This window comes from Rhamphochromis longiceps, linkage group LG17 (genome assembly GCF_057381845.1).
Source record: "Rhamphochromis longiceps isolate RC_006_pf linkage group LG17, R_longiceps_female_GT1.1, whole genome shotgun sequence".
Taxonomy (NCBI): Eukaryota; Metazoa; Chordata; class Actinopteri; order Cichliformes; family Cichlidae; genus Rhamphochromis; species Rhamphochromis longiceps.
In genome coordinates, this window is record NC_140573.1 from 9,439,841 (window position 1) to 9,455,479 (window position 15,639).

The 15,639-nt window shown below is 40.2% G+C and overlaps 1 protein-coding gene across 1 annotated transcript in view; it reads left to right on the forward strand.

Annotated features, from left to right (window-relative positions):
* The first annotated feature begins 525 nt into the window (after window positions 1-525).
* The window catches only part of lrrc7 (leucine rich repeat containing 7), a 93,971-nt gene continuing 78,857 nt past the window's right edge, over window positions 526-15,639 (forward strand). Inside the window, exon 1 of the mRNA XM_085386603.1 lies at window positions 526-883. Coding sequence (XP_085242729.1) covers window positions 859-883 — 25 coding nt within the window. The 5' untranslated portion in view covers window positions 526-858. The remainder of the gene's footprint in view (window positions 884-15,639) is intronic.

The window sequence follows — 15,639 nt, forward strand, 5'->3', positions numbered from 1 at the left end:
CTATAGAGTTAAAAGATAATTTCTTAATAGTTAATAAGACATTATTACATCATATCATCCGTTAAAAGACATTGCCTTATAAGAGCGTGGCGTTTGTTTAAAATAAACCTTTTCATTGAATATTATCTCTAATCGAAACCGGGCTATTTTTGCGCACCAAAATAGAAAAAAAAAAAACCTCATAGGAAAAGATGGAGGCAGCATGGCAACAGTCTCAGAGACAGCCTCGACTTCACGTGCACGTGCACGCGCACCTGCACAATGAGATAAAAGACGACTTCTCCTCTTTGCTCTCACAAACTCTCACCCGTGCGCGATTACCGCACACAGGCACGCACATCCACGCGTCCTCGTTCCATCTTCATCCATCTTTCCTCCCCCTCCTCTCTCTTTCTCTCTCTCTCTCTACGAGGGACGTATGGGAGGGGATGCTCGTGCTGAATGTGTTTTTTCCTGCAGCGTGCTTTACGGTACCGGAGAAGAAGAAGGAGAAGCACGCCGCTCCCCTCCGTTGGTCACGGAATCTGTGTTGTAACATTGCGCGCCTGCTTCTTATTTTCTAAATGGACCGAAGGGGATGTGACTGAAAGCAGTGTGTAGTCTGCGCGCGTGTAACCGAGTTGGATTTAAACCTGACCCTGAGATGAATCACACTGCCCCGGTTGATGCGCTCATCTCCTCCGTCTTCTGGCTTCGGGGGCACTAAAGATGCGGCTGATAGCGCGGGTACCTGTCCTGGTTTCACACCGGTTCGGTTTGTCCCGGTAGACTGATCCCGTCCGGTGCTGCGGTTTCCAAAGGGGCGAGCTGAGTGATTTTTTTCTTTCTTAACCGGATCCGTCACCAGCAGCCTGCCAGATGGATAACTACTCTACTTTACAACGTAAGGCGACAGTGACAGACACATACCTGCTGCCGTAGCCCATTTCATGTTAAGTCTGTGCTAATGATGGAGTTCCCTTAATGAATAACCACATTAATCTGGGGTTAGCAAAGACTGCAGCTGAAGTCAGATTTTACTGGATAAAAAACAGAAAAAAAATAACTTAAATAAATATTAAAATATCCTGTAAATGTCCACAGGAGGGACATTTGATGGTTTTCCCTCATGTTTTGTCACGACCATACATTTTTCTTGGGCTGACATCACGTGACAACTTGAATGGCATTTTTCAGAATTTGGTGAGCTTTGCTACTGAGCATCTGAACAGTGGCACTGTACACCGTATTTAATAATTTGGCGCTTAAATGTATGCACAAATTAAGCCCCTTCATCCTTTCATAGACACCCCCCACCCAGGGCCTTTGAAGCTCCGAGATGAGCTAATGAAACAACCATGACTGCAGGATCAGGGAGAGGTGGGGTGTGTGGGGGGATAATATATGATGCAGTGTCACATACCCTCTTGTCTTGACATGTAGCCCCCAGCCCTGTTGCCATTATAACGTCATGCTTTCATATAATGCACCACATTCACACCTGTTAAATCCACCACCTTGAGGTATGCTGTGCTTATTAGACTATCTGCACCATTATTTAGCTGGATCGGTTTGTCATGCTTGTTGTGAGCCTGTAATGACAAAGGCTTATTAACCATCTGCCTAAATGGTTTATGGCTGCAGTTATGCACCTGTAGAAGGTTATGGCTTTTTATTAACTGGATCATAATTTTTACAGATACAAGCTCTAATTTGTTGTCCATGTCTCTTCTGTGTGTGTATGTATGTGACTTACAGGGCTGTAAACCAACAAAAAGAGCCTTTTTTCCTTTTTAAAATCAAAGAGAATATTTAATTCCAATCTCAACTGCAACATATTTTAAAGCTCCTCTGTCTTTGTTGCTCCTAAGACGGTTCTATTTATACACTCTTTTTCGACAGGGCTTTGAAGTCGCTGCTCATTTTGGTGTCATTTTGCAAAAAAACACTATTATGTGTTCAGCACTGGTTTCTTTCTTTGGGCACACTGATCACAACAGCTTACATGCTGCATGTGTAATTCTCCAGACATGGAGAGTGATCTGCCACATCTTCAGGATACATGAGATATAGAATACCATGTAGATTTTTTAGGGACTATAAAGGGATTTTTGAGAGGTTGTCAGGTAGAAATGTGTACCAGTAATGGAATCTAATCAAGTACCTTATAGCCATGGATTGTATTTAACGCCTGTATGTTGAAGATTACTTTTCAAACCAAACATTCACTGAGACTTTCGAACACAAACCACTGGACTGATCAATAATTTTCAAGGGAACAATTCACAGGACTCAGTTACTGACAGATGGTTGTAAAACTGATATTTTTTTTCAAATAATAATAAAAAACTGACCTTGCAAACACTTCATGAAGTAGTTCACAGCAGTTGATCTGTTATAATAAAACTCACACATTGATGAATCTCTGGTGTGGTTACATGTATAACCCCTTCTTGCATTTGCACATTGCTGCTCACACATTTCCTAAATTATCTCATGAATAGATAACAGAACACTTGCAGTAGTTTTCACTGTTTCCCTCTTTGTGGAATTTGTTTTCTCCTTTGAATGATGATCTGCCAGCTGTTAGCAACAGCTGGATTAGTCCAGTATTTAGCAGCTGCCACAGCTTAGTCGATATTGTTTCACCTTGTGAGTCTGTATCTGTAGCGCACAAAAATATGGTCCTGGCTACATCTACCATAGCAGGAACTACCATTTTGAGTACTTCTGCAGGTGTTTATGTGCCTATCTGTGGACAAGGTTTTTCAAGAATTGGTGTCATAACCCTACAAGATGCCGTCGTGATAGTTTACAAGTAAGCAGCAGTCATGAAAATCAAGTTCAAAGATGGTTGCAGTTTGACCCATGGGTAATGATTATTTTAAGAATGCACAGTGTGATACCAGTGCAAGATGGTCAATAGTCAGCAACTTAATAAGTGGATCTTTTGATTATTGCTTGGTTTCTATAGAGTAATATTTTCAATTAAAATGGCCAAACATTATCCAATTCCACCTTCTCAGTGTGAGAATTTGCTGTTTTTCATCATCTTATTGAAACAGCTTTTTGGTTTTTAGACTATTGCTTGGGCAAATCTGTGTTTTTATGCCTGTCTGTTATAGCTGAGCAAATGAATAATCTGTCAGTTGTCGAAATAAATAGCCATCTCATTTATACTGAAAACCCTAATTATTTATTAATATACTTTATGGTTGGTACTTAATCCCTTGTCTTTGGCATTTGGTGGTTCCCGTTTATGAGAAATACTAAAGACAGAAGAAGGTTTTACATACGAGCACTTAGTGATGGTGAAATAAATAATATTCAGGTAACTGCAATCTTGTCATCATCAGTTTTCCGTATTACTTACATTTAAACCCATCTATAGATGTACTCATTTTGTCAGTCTAAATTAAGCATGCCTAGTACCGAGGCTTCAGATCTAAGAAATGATAAATGCATTAACATTTCCTCTTCAAAGAGAAAACTTGCATACAGATAAAGAAGGATGAGTGGCTCAGTGTTCTACTGCTGCTCCACTTTAGCTCTGACAGGACACTGCTGTTTCTTGCTGCTGTTTCTTGCTGCTGCTCCTGATGCTGCTGGTTGCCTAGTGACTGTATCCATGGAACCGGCTCCCATCGTCATGGTGATGGGCCAAGGGAGAGAGACCCAGTGAGGGAAGGGGGACAGAGATACCAGTACATCTGCAGTGTGTGCTACAATGATGAGGATGAATTGTAATATCATGAAGGATGATGATGATGAAGACTGTAATGCTCTGATTGCGATATTCTGGTGTTTTCAGATGTAGCGATACCACTGAAAAGCATGGAGAGGCTAGTTTGAAACAGAGAAAATGGTTATGTGGTTGCCAAAATATGAAAAATATGTCAAGGCAGTGGTTAAATGTAAAAGCCGTACTGCTATCCATGGATGGCTGGATCGATGGGTCGATGGTCTGTAATAGCATTGCAATAATTATCAGAGCTTAATTAGCAAGATTAACCTCGAACTATGTTCATAATATATTTATTAAGGTAATTTCATAAACAATCATGTTATGGCTAGCTGGCTGAGCACACATGTTTGCTAGTATTGTTGAAAGGAAATTTTTGTTGTATATTTTTACTTTGTTCCATTAAATGATTTACAGGTGTCTAAAGCAATACTGTTTGATATAGATCTAACAGTATCATTGTAATATAATTTACATTGGGTGGTGAAGGATATTTGCCAAGCTAGCCATTGAGATGAGATATAATTTTTCTAGTGCTAAGATTAGCAAGCAAGATACATTCATCTATCTAGCTGTAACTTAACTACACAGCACAAATCCACTGTTATCCACTTAAGACTTTATTTTGCTTTGTAAGGTAGTTTGCAGTTCATCTGTGTTAGCAGTGATGCTAGCATTAGCTAATATTAGCTAGAAGATAAAACGTCTTCTAAAAACAAAGCAATACCGCCATGTATCTAATGCCCTGCTTATGTCAGCCGTAGCTTTACCTGATAGCCAACTTCCTGAAGCTCAGACAGGCTTTGTTAGATAAAACTGGCTACCCTTCTGAGTTATGTTTGGGCTAATGGAGCCCAATTGATTTATTGGCAGGTCGATACCATCTGACGAACTATTTGCTGATCTATGTGTATGAAGTAATAACGGTCAAAAAGTGAAAAAAGAGCACTCTAGAACTTCCCTGTTGGCAACATGTATTTGGAATGCCACAAACAGGACAACCAGCTGATCCGAACAGTCGGACCAAGTGTAAACAAGTAAATAAAGAACTCCATATAACAAATGTCAGGGAAATGCCTATGGTTCGTGTGTCCAAAACAAAACATATACTTAAATACCATAGTTTTAAATCACCAAATATCAGACTGTAAAATCCTAAATCGGTCAGGCTCTAGCAGATAATTTGCTTGATACCTATAGGCAGTATACAAGATACATTCTGGGTCGGAAAAGTGAAGTCAGCTTAGACGAGGCTTACACCAGCGCTCGTTTTAAAGGCTACCGGTGACTGACAGCTGTGATTGCAAAAAGCCTTTGGGTCCTATAGAAGTGTGTGGCAAGTCAGCCCTTGCATCTGACCTCAGTAAATACTTTTGTGATAAGTTTAAGGGCTCAGTGACTTGTTTTGTGTTATAGTAAATAATAAATAAAGTTCATTTTGTAATTTTCGTCAGAGTCAGAAAGACTTCACAGTAAGAGTCGCCGCTCATACATTAAGTTTGTTTTCAGTGTGCCAAGATGGTGGAAGTTGCTTAACTTTCATTTATTGGAGCATGACATAACACTTTCATTGTGTTGATCAAAGCTTCAAAGATAAGTAAATACATTTTGAAAGCATAGCAACAATATCTCTTCCCAAAAAGCTTTACCTGGTTACTTAATAATGACACTCGCCAACATTTCACCCTGCAGAAGGAACCATCCATGTGTCCATTAGACATTAATAGCATCCCCTTTGGCTGAGCTAGTGGAGTACTTGCACTTCCTATGTTTGACAGGTGTAGTTTGTTTGAAGGAAAATATTTCCTACCTAAAAGTGCTGACAACAAGGTTTGGGTAAATGTAATCAAGAGAAAACCAGAGTCTAAAACTGGGCAACTAAAGTCAACCCTGGTCAAGAAATGGAATGTTTTAACAAGTATCAGAAAACATTTTTATATTTTTTTTCATGTAAGTGTTCATGTAAGATTTTTGGATGGCATGTGGCTTAAGCAGCCATGTGTAAGCCCAAAAGACAAATGAGACCATTTTTTTCTATGCTTCTTAAAACCATATTAGCTTACACTAGGAAACCCTTGCAGGATTTTAGAGGAGCTCAGAGGAGCAGAGCGAGGAGTAGAGTAGAAGGGGGAGGGAGGAGGAAGAGACAGAAACATTATCCTCTTCGTCACGGCACGTACTGTACTGTAGGTTCACACAGGCTGTATGAGTCCGTTCCAAACTGGTCTCACAGAGGATAAATTTATCTCAGTCTTGTTGTTCATTTCTCTGGTTTAATGTGATTTCAGTCTTTTTTAAAAATGTGAGTACAGATTTGTTCAGGGAGCATCCGTTCCGTCCCTTCTCTAGTCTCCGTGGCAGTGTTGCCATGGTTGCATCATTCACATTGTTCTCTTGAGGGTGACATAATAATTTGGCTCAAGTTAGAGATTGTGGCTCCTTCACAGTATAACAGGGACATTACATTTGCTGTTAATATTAGTATTTTTTTTCCCACTGGAGTTCCTCTTCATTAGTATTTTTTTTAAAAACATTGAACACTAAAGAATTGACCAAAACAATTCCTTGAAAATATTTATCCTGGTTCAGGCTTCTTAAATGCAACAATTTATTTTTTTAATGTCACTGGAAATTGAATGTCTTTGGATTGTGACTGTTGTGTAGATAAAACAAGACATTTGCAAAGGAAACTTGTACATTTTTTACAATAAATTTCAGTCTATAGACCAAATAACTGGTCATGTCATCTAATATGAGGTGAGTTATCAATACGTTGTCTTGTACTTATCACAGGTACACTGCCATATAAGTTGTTTTATACATGTCAGAGCTACAGAGCAGAGCTACTCTAACTCAGCTGTTGCAACAGGCCAGCGACAGAGTTTGAATTGAGCAGAGTCAAGCTGTGTCTTCACGGTGAGTTGCTAGTTTGGCAAATTCATTGCTACAAAGTATCCAGTGTTTCAAACTAAGTAATACACAAGAAATCAGACACGCACTGTGTTATTTCTGCTGTGCTGTGCAAGCATGTTACAGGAAGCACAACCAGATCCCTGCTGTAATCGTCCTTATTATTACGTCTCCGTGGCTGCTGAAATAATATTCCAAACTGCAGAATGCCTGTTGTAGCAGTGTCATACGTGTCCTCGGGCTTCACTTTAAGATCCACAGCTGCGGTGCACCAGGAGCATCTTTTTTTGGAAACACTGACAGGGCAGGTCGAGAAGCTTCTGGTATTTCTTTGTCACAACCGTAGTCTCCCCTGATCTAATGTGACAGCTACAAGAACACTAAAGAAGATGGCTTGTCATTGACAAAGAGGAAGTCAGGCCAAGAAGTCTGTTCTGAGATAATGGATCTTTTCAGGGGTGCGGAAAGTAGGACAGTGGTGCAGGCACACAGGTGCCACAGCACAGTTCTACAAAAACAAGGAACGGCTTTTTAGATGAGGACACAATGGTAGTGGGGTATTGAGTGGAAATGAACAGGTAAAAAACCCCCACCATAGGTAACCGTGCAGTTGCTAAACAACCTGGCAGGCTGGCAGCAAGCTGATTCACACGTTACAGTACGCACAGTGTGTGTAAGCGTGGATAATGGAAGTGTGGAAGTCTTTCACACTTGACCAGTATGTCACTCTGTACAACCTGCTGTGTTTGTGTGTGTACCTGTGTTTGTGTGTGTGCAGTTTTACTTTGCTCCATGTTGATGGGATGATGGGAAATGCCTTCATAGTAAAACAGCTTTTTTTACGAGTTCCTCAAATTTCCACACCTTTAGAAGCTAGAGAGATGACAAGATTTTATGTGAATCTACAACTTGGTGTGAAAAATACAATTTTAAACTGAGGAAAAATCCATCAGTAACCTGTAATGGAAAATGTTAAAATCCTTATTGGCAGCTGCGGTACTTAAAGCTGAGAATCTGTAGTCAGCTTTGGACTAATTTTCTTGGTCTTAACTAAACACAAGTGGTCTGTATAGTATATAGTGTTTGGTCACTGGAAAATATGTTAAAGTTAACGCTCATTAAGCACCAGCACAGAATTGCAACCCAAACATTTTGCAGAGCCTCTCATGCTTTCCACGTTAGAAAGCAGGAGATGATCTCTTTTACAAAGATCTGCAGAGCTCGTGAACTTCCTTTGCTGATAAAACAGCAGTAGCATGGCTGATAAACTGGATTTTATTTTTTCTAAATTGGATGTTTAGCTCAGATGAGAGCATCAACATTCATTTCCACAGTCACACGGATACAAAACTGGTGTAAAATCACCAGTCAAATGTGATTTAAAAAGTGCTTTTAAAAAAGTGCCAGAAAAAGAAGAGGAATGGTTCAAATCCTTCTGCTATGAATGCACACAATTTCTAACATCGTGGCTTTGTTCGGTCCAGTACCAGTTCTGCTCCTCCCATGAGGGCACTTCAGAAACGCCATACTATTTCACCTTATGAATACAGGAAATGTCAGCCTGACTGAATTAATGGCTACGATGTTTCCTGTTTAATTGCCTCTTCGGGGGCAGCAGCAGGACAGCTGCCTTCTTTTGCATTTCAGAATTGTCTCGTAGATTTCTATTTGGGATCCTTTGAGTCGCTTCCTTTTTTGACCTCCAGTATCTCTCTCTGGTCATACATCATTACCTTACATTAATAGTAGCTGGCTTATTCTAACTCCCAGTCCGCTGTCTCTCAGTACTGGATCTGACAAATTAGGTCACTGAAAAATATAAAATCACAAACTTTTTCTTGTTTTGTTAAAAAGTCCAAATTTATTCGAAAACAGCTGGTAGGTCATCCACCCGAGTACAAGAGACTAAATTAGGGAGGAATAGTTGAAGATGATGGAAGCAGGTTGGGTGAATGAGCGAGTATTGGTTTGTCGGTTTGGTCCTGGTTTTAATAGAGTGCATAGAAAGCACTTTGCATCTTAGCTGTCAGCTAATCTATTTTAGATTATATGAAAAGTGAGTACTACTTATGGTAAGGATGACATTTTTAACTCTTCCAAAACATGTGCCAAGTCTCAAGTGATGTAGTAATTGCTGGAGGGGACAGTGTATTGTGTGGGTACCTCCCAAGAGATTGAGGGATGAGGCAGGTCTTTTTGACCTTGTGCTGGTTTGTCCACGTGTTGCCATAGGCAACCCAGTCTCCTCTTAATGGGGCAAGAGCTCTGCCAGGGCGACTTTTAGAATGCCACTTTGTTTGAATTTAAGTACGAAACAGACCAAGAGCAACCCTAAGGCCTCTATCATAGTCTTTAAAATCCTTTCATCTGTTTCAGACTCGCAACATTTACAATCTTTTAGTGATGGCTGTTTCTGTTTAGCAAAAATAAGCGCAGCCAAGATGAAAATAAAAGCAGAACAGAATCTGACATGGGTACGGTGGAAAATCCATAACTGCAATTATTTTGTAATTAGAGGTAGTAGCATCTTTAACTGTCTGCATTACTCCGGCGTAATTGGAAAACAATTTGTGAAAAAGTCTCTGGAGAAAGTTTTGGAAAGCAGCAGAACAGAGTGCAGACAGACAAATGGGCAGGAAGGAGGATGGACGGGCGATGGAGTAATCTCCCTAAGTCGACAGCATCTGTCTACTGTCCCGCTCTGTCTGTCTCAGCTCAGCTGTCATGGCTATCAGACAGGAAGAGACTGTGAGATGGCGTGTCTCGGTGTTCGCTTGGGTTTGGCACACTTAGGCATTTTATCATTTCCATAGGACAGCTGTTTCTCTGTAACCATCACCTCTCCATGTTTATATGTTTAGGAGGCAACTGACGTTTTTCTTTTTCATTTTAGATCAAGTACCAGTTCCATTTCACACCAGTCTTTGGCAAATGCTGCTCTCTGGAGACTATTTTGAGCTACAGGTTAGGTGCATTTATGAATAGCAGAGCAGTGTATGTTGGATCGACTCAATGTTCGTTCGCATATAAGGTAATAGAGGAACTGGAGGAATAGAAGAGTTTTTGGAGAGGAGCGCTCAGAAATAAGGATTCGGCAATGCCATCAGTACTCAAGAGTTCTTTGTTGGCAATCAAAGAATAAAAGGAATCCCTGAAGTTTAATATATAAAATGTGTTCAAGAGCAACTTTTATTATGTTGGTTTCACTGTAATTGATGGTACAGTTCTCTGGCCAGATTTACATTACAAATCATACGTACAAGGATCAGATGCCGAAGTGGTGCCATAGCTTGATGCCACTTCCTTTAAGACTGTGGAGGAAGGTTTTTCTACCTTATATTCATTGATGAGTTCTAAAATGCTTTACAGTCACAAGCTCAGAAGGATAATAAAATACAATGTTGGTTATTTCTGCAGTAGACAGGTCTTAAAATGTGCCTCCTTAGGTAGAGGTACATTGCTGGTGCTGCAAGATTGGTGCTGTTGCTGCCCATTACAACGTAGTGTGCTATCAATGATCTTGGTGACTGTGGTCCCAACGGCCTTCAGATCATTAACAGCCTCATCCCATGTAGTTTTGGGCTGATCTACCACCTTTCTCATGATTGTACCCATGAGGTGTGATCTTAGATGGTCGTTTATTATTTCTTTCATTTCCGAAAAATCTTCCCCCCAAGCGTCTTGCTGATGGTTGTGTAGCCCATTCCAGCCTGGTGCACGTCTACAGTCTTGTCCTTGATGACAGCTCTCTGGTCTTGCCCATGGTTGCCCAGAGGATGGAAACTGATTGATTGATTGAGTGATTGATTGGTTGACTGACTGATTGTAATCTATGTGCTCCATGGGCACAAGGCCAATCTGTGAGAGCAAGAATGGCAGCTGACTTTTAGAGGATCAAATACTTATTTCACTCAATGATATGCAAATCAATTCATAACTTTTATGTTATGTGTTTTTATTCTGGGTTTTCTGTCTCTATCTATTAAAATGAAGCTATCATAAAAGTGAGAGATTCTTTGTTTCTTTGCAAGTGAGCAAACTTAGAAACTCAGCAGGAGCTCAGATAATTGTTTCTTGATTATATTTTGCATCATAACTCTGAATCGCAAACTCTTCAGAAACTTGGAATATAAATGTACTGAATTAAAAGTACAAGTTTTCCAGTTTGCATTGCAATTGATTAGATATGCACTTTATACACTAGCAGAAAGGACTTTGAAATCACAGTTATGTAAACACACTGACCAGATTTCTCTCTAGCTTTGCATGAAAACATTACGAGCAAAACACCTCTTTTTTTAAAATTACACACAAGCATGCCTGACATTAATTACTGCAGTATCATTATTGCAGAAATCATTGCCTTATTTTCTCTTAGCAAGCTGTATTTTAAAAACTCATTATTTAACAGTTTTGCCCGTTAATGAGCTCATCTCCCAGATGAAGTGTGGTACAGTTGTTTTGTTTGACAGCAATTATTCTTTACATTTGAACAATGTCCTCAGAGTCACTGTAAGCACTGATATGTGGAGAATGTTAATAGACTGCTCCACTCCACGTGACTGAGGGGAGACTGCACTTTACCAGCAATTTAGCCATCCATGCGATTATATAAATCACATGTGTGTGTATCAGTGTATGTGTGTGATAGAGAGAGAGGGAACTGCTGACTGTGAATTTTCACGTCATGTCACCATTTGATTTCCTGTTCAGAAAATCTTTCACATTGACCATTTTCACTATTAAAACAACTGCAGTGATGGCATTTATTCTCGATTGATCTTGAGCGGTTGATCAAAGGACTGATTGTTCAATTAGAATTGAGTTTTGTCTGAAACAGTGTACAGATCTGCTGTGTGAACAACTCGACCTGTGTTCTTCGAGAAAAAAGCAAAGGAGTCAAGGGTGGCAAATGTTGCCATTTTGGAGTTTCTGGCATGACAACTACAAATGACTTGTGGTCACTCTCATCAAACCTTACTTTGGCTGTGTCATGGGCAGAGCAAGGAGGCACACTAAGCTGGTCATCATGTGCTGCACAACACAAGAGCCACTCACACTGAGCAACAGCTAGCATTAGCTTTCCTGCCCCTTCTTATGTGACTTACAAGTGTCCGCGCAAACATTTACCAGGTAAACGTGCTGTCGTGTGACACTGAGGGTCAGCTGCAGCCCTTTAAAAAGCAAACATTGCCAAGGTTAGTTAAGATGCCGATGCGGTCCTTATTATCAAGGCCCCAGTCACACAAGCGTAGAGATCTCCTAGCCACCATCTGGCAACCACCCATCGCAAACAGAGAAATGCGTGTTCCCCGACCAGTTGCAGTGTGGCTGGTGAACGTTTTTGGCAGTCGTGCTCCAAACAGAAAACTTGACCTCTAAATTTGACCTTGATGTCAAGGTTACTGAGATTCAACTCCTAGGTCTTCTCGATCTGTGTCCGCGCCACCTGCCCACCCGGCAGTATGACAACAATACCCATCAGCCTTTGAGCTGATGGGTAAAAACTAATCTTGCGGCGTTCACTACATAGATTTCTTCCTTCATCCTCTCTCTCCTCATGTTGACTGTCTCTTTATCTCTGTAAAGCACAGATTACATTAGGACATGTGGCTCACAGGAAGTCCCAGACTTCTTGTGGGGTCTATAGGTTTGCTTTATAACAATTTCAGCAGGATTTAAGCTCTTTATTACTTCATACTCTTCGTTCTAATTACATTCAGAGCAAAGATTTTAGATGGTGACGGGAAATCTTGCTGCCTCTCATATGGTGACAGGACAGGCTTTGAAAATAGCACAAAAGCATCCATAAGGAGCACCATATGGGAAATAAGATATTAAAACAGCTCAAACTGCAGGAAAGTCAAAATTTCCCACATGCCAACTATCCAGCTGACTGCCCCCCAAACTGCACAGGAAACAACAACCGACCCAGCAGCAGACGTAATCAATTCAGGAGTAAAATTTGAGCCAAATCTGCGCAGTGTCTGCCAAGATTTACAAAGCAACATAAAAATGATGACTTGAAATTAAACTTTTTCATGAATAAAAAGTGCTTACAATTACTTTATATGTTTGCGCAGAAATATGTGGACGTGTTACTTCCTTTAATCGGCCGGCCTTCGGATCCTGATGCATTAGATATATGAGTGTGAGGAGTGACGAGCAAATACAGAGTGTGTTTCTGGCAGTGATGTATCATTCCTTTTATTATCCACTAACAACTTAAGTGTGAATGCTTTGAGTTAAAGTAAAAAAAAATAAAAAAATACTGCAGCAACAAAAAGTGTCGCTTCACTCCTCCTTAGTTTATTTATGAAACGCTGCTCTACAACAGTGATGTATTATTTGTGCGAATGTGCTTTCGGAGCTCTGCGAATCGTGACGGTGAGGTTTGATGGGCTCGCGGACGTGGGAGTGAAGCGCCTCGACCTTGACTGTCTGGCCTGAATTTGCCTTGTGATGCCCACATCGCCACAGCAGCGGCACCGCGTTAAAGCGTTTTCTGCAGCAACTTTGTGTCGTGACTCGTGGGCTTAACATCAGCGTGTTCTCACAGAGCTTGCTTCCCGCTCTCACTGTTCTCCTCTTGTCTCTTTCTGTCCAGACAGAGAAGGTGTCTGCATTTATTCTGCTGTGCAACAGGCTGTGCTAAAGCACCACATACCCTCAGTCAGACACTTTATTAGGTACAGGTTGTTATTACTGGGTTAGACTCTCTTTTTCCTTGAGGACTGCCTTAATTCTTTGAGGTGTAGATTCAAGAAGGTGCCTGAAACTTTCCTCAGAGATTTTTAGTTCATATTGACATGGACATGGTTAGCTGCATGTCCTTTTGAATATCGTAAGCGTAAACTTTTGAGAGGATTTTAGGTTTGTGACATGGCATGTTACCCTGCTGGAAGTAGTCATGAGAAGATCCGTGCACTGAATCCTTGATCCTTGAGCATGAATCCTTAGAAATAAGTCACAGAATAATTTATTTTGTGAGCATCAATACTATTACTACTGTGATATCACTTCTCTTTGTGGATTTACCCAAGTGAACATAATATAAGCAGATGTTTGACCAGCTGTATGTATGATTTCTAAGGGTATAAACAGTAGAATTTAGAGAGGTAATCGAATCAGCACCTCAAATATAAATTGGTGTCTGCTACCCTTGATGCGACCTAGATGTAACCAGTCCAGCTTAGTTCATCACTGCAAACTTTATCTCAATACTACAAACTGTGCAGTGTAGCCTGCACTAAACTGCCTGGTACATTCATGCTATGTTTAAGAGACACAAAAGTAGTGCACTTCAGTTTGTTTTGCTAGATGTTTCACAAAAAACTAAATCCAGCAGCACATTTGAAAACTAAAATGAATCAGGACATTACATATAAAATCAAAATTTGTCAAATTTCTTCTGCTCCTGCCCTCTTTGTCTTACAGCTTTCACCACCTCTCAGTGTTTCGCATTGAGGGTTTTTGTTACTATGTAATACAGGGACAAACTGCGCAGAAAAAAGTTTGTGTGTTTGATGATATTTGTGAGTTGTTTGAAAAGCTGCATTTGAAAATTGTCTGGTGCTTAAAAAACATTAATCTGTTTAGCGAGAAGGAAATGAGAAGGAAAAAGAGATGTGTTTGGAGCTGGAAGCAGACTTTGGGAAGTCGCATTATTTTTCCTTATTTCTAAGCATGCTGTCTCTGGAGGCAATACCAGGCTGCAGCACATGAAAAATGAACTCATTCAGTAGTAACATGCATTAACCTGCCTATCAGATTTAATGAATCATTGAGTGAAGGTGCCAGAGTGCTGTTCTGGATCGTTCTGGCCCACTTTTTTGTTTTGTGTTCAGATATGCTGCTGACTTCCTGTCAGGCTGCCCTTTTCTCTCAGACTTGTATCGTCAACAAGGCGTTTTTACCCACTGGATATTTTCACTTTTTCACATCATTCCCAACAAATCTTAGAGATCCTTGTGTGGGAAAATTCCCAGCAAATAAACAATTTCTGAAATACTCAGACCAGCCAGTCTGCTCCACGAACAACCCTGCAACGTTCAAAGGCACTGAAATCACCTTTCTTCCCTATTCTGATGCTCAGTTTGAACAGCAGGTCGTCTTGTGATCGAGTGATTAGATATTTGCAGAAACGTGCAGTTGAACAGATGTGTTGTTGAGTGTATTTGTAGTGTGTAATTTAAACCTTATATGAACTTTTTTAAGGGGGCGTATGCCAACATCCCATATTACCTTGACATAAGCTAACTGTTATGTACAATAATAGAATAGAATAGAATAGAATAGAATAGAATAGAATAGAATAGCCTTTATTGTCATTGTACAGAGTACAACGAAATTGGAGTGCCACTCCCTTGGTGCAAGTTTCAATAATAAATATAAATGTAAAATATAAAAAGTACAAAAAAAACAATCGTAAGTACTCAAACAATAGTATGTACAATATATACAGGATAGCAGCATTAATATAATGACAGTATGAATAGCAGCATAATATAATGACAGTGACGGTATGGAATAGGTTCAATTGTTTTTGTGCTTATTTACTACGGTGATAGCTCTGGGAAAGAAGCTATCCCTGAATCTGTTTGTCCTGGTTTTATGTGACCTGTACCGTCGGCCTGACGGTAATAGTTCAAACAGTTGGTTGCTGGGGTGAGAGTGGTCCTTGATGATATTGCCAGCTCTGCTGAGGTACCGAGAGTTTGCAGTGACCTCCAGGCTGGGCAGATGTTAATAACTGGCAAATGTTGAGGGAGCTGGCAGCATAAAATATACTAGAAAAGCTGTTTGGTAATTTCTATACTTCTACTTTATAATGCTTTATTTAAATTAAACATTCACCGGTCGCACACAGTTGAAGAATGCAGTTATGTGAACCTGCGCGTTTGTGGTGATCACTCCAGGAAACGTGTCACTGTTTCCATTCATCAAATGCAACAATACAATGCTCCAGAATATATCGATGTGCTTTTTTGATTGGTACATTTTGGCCG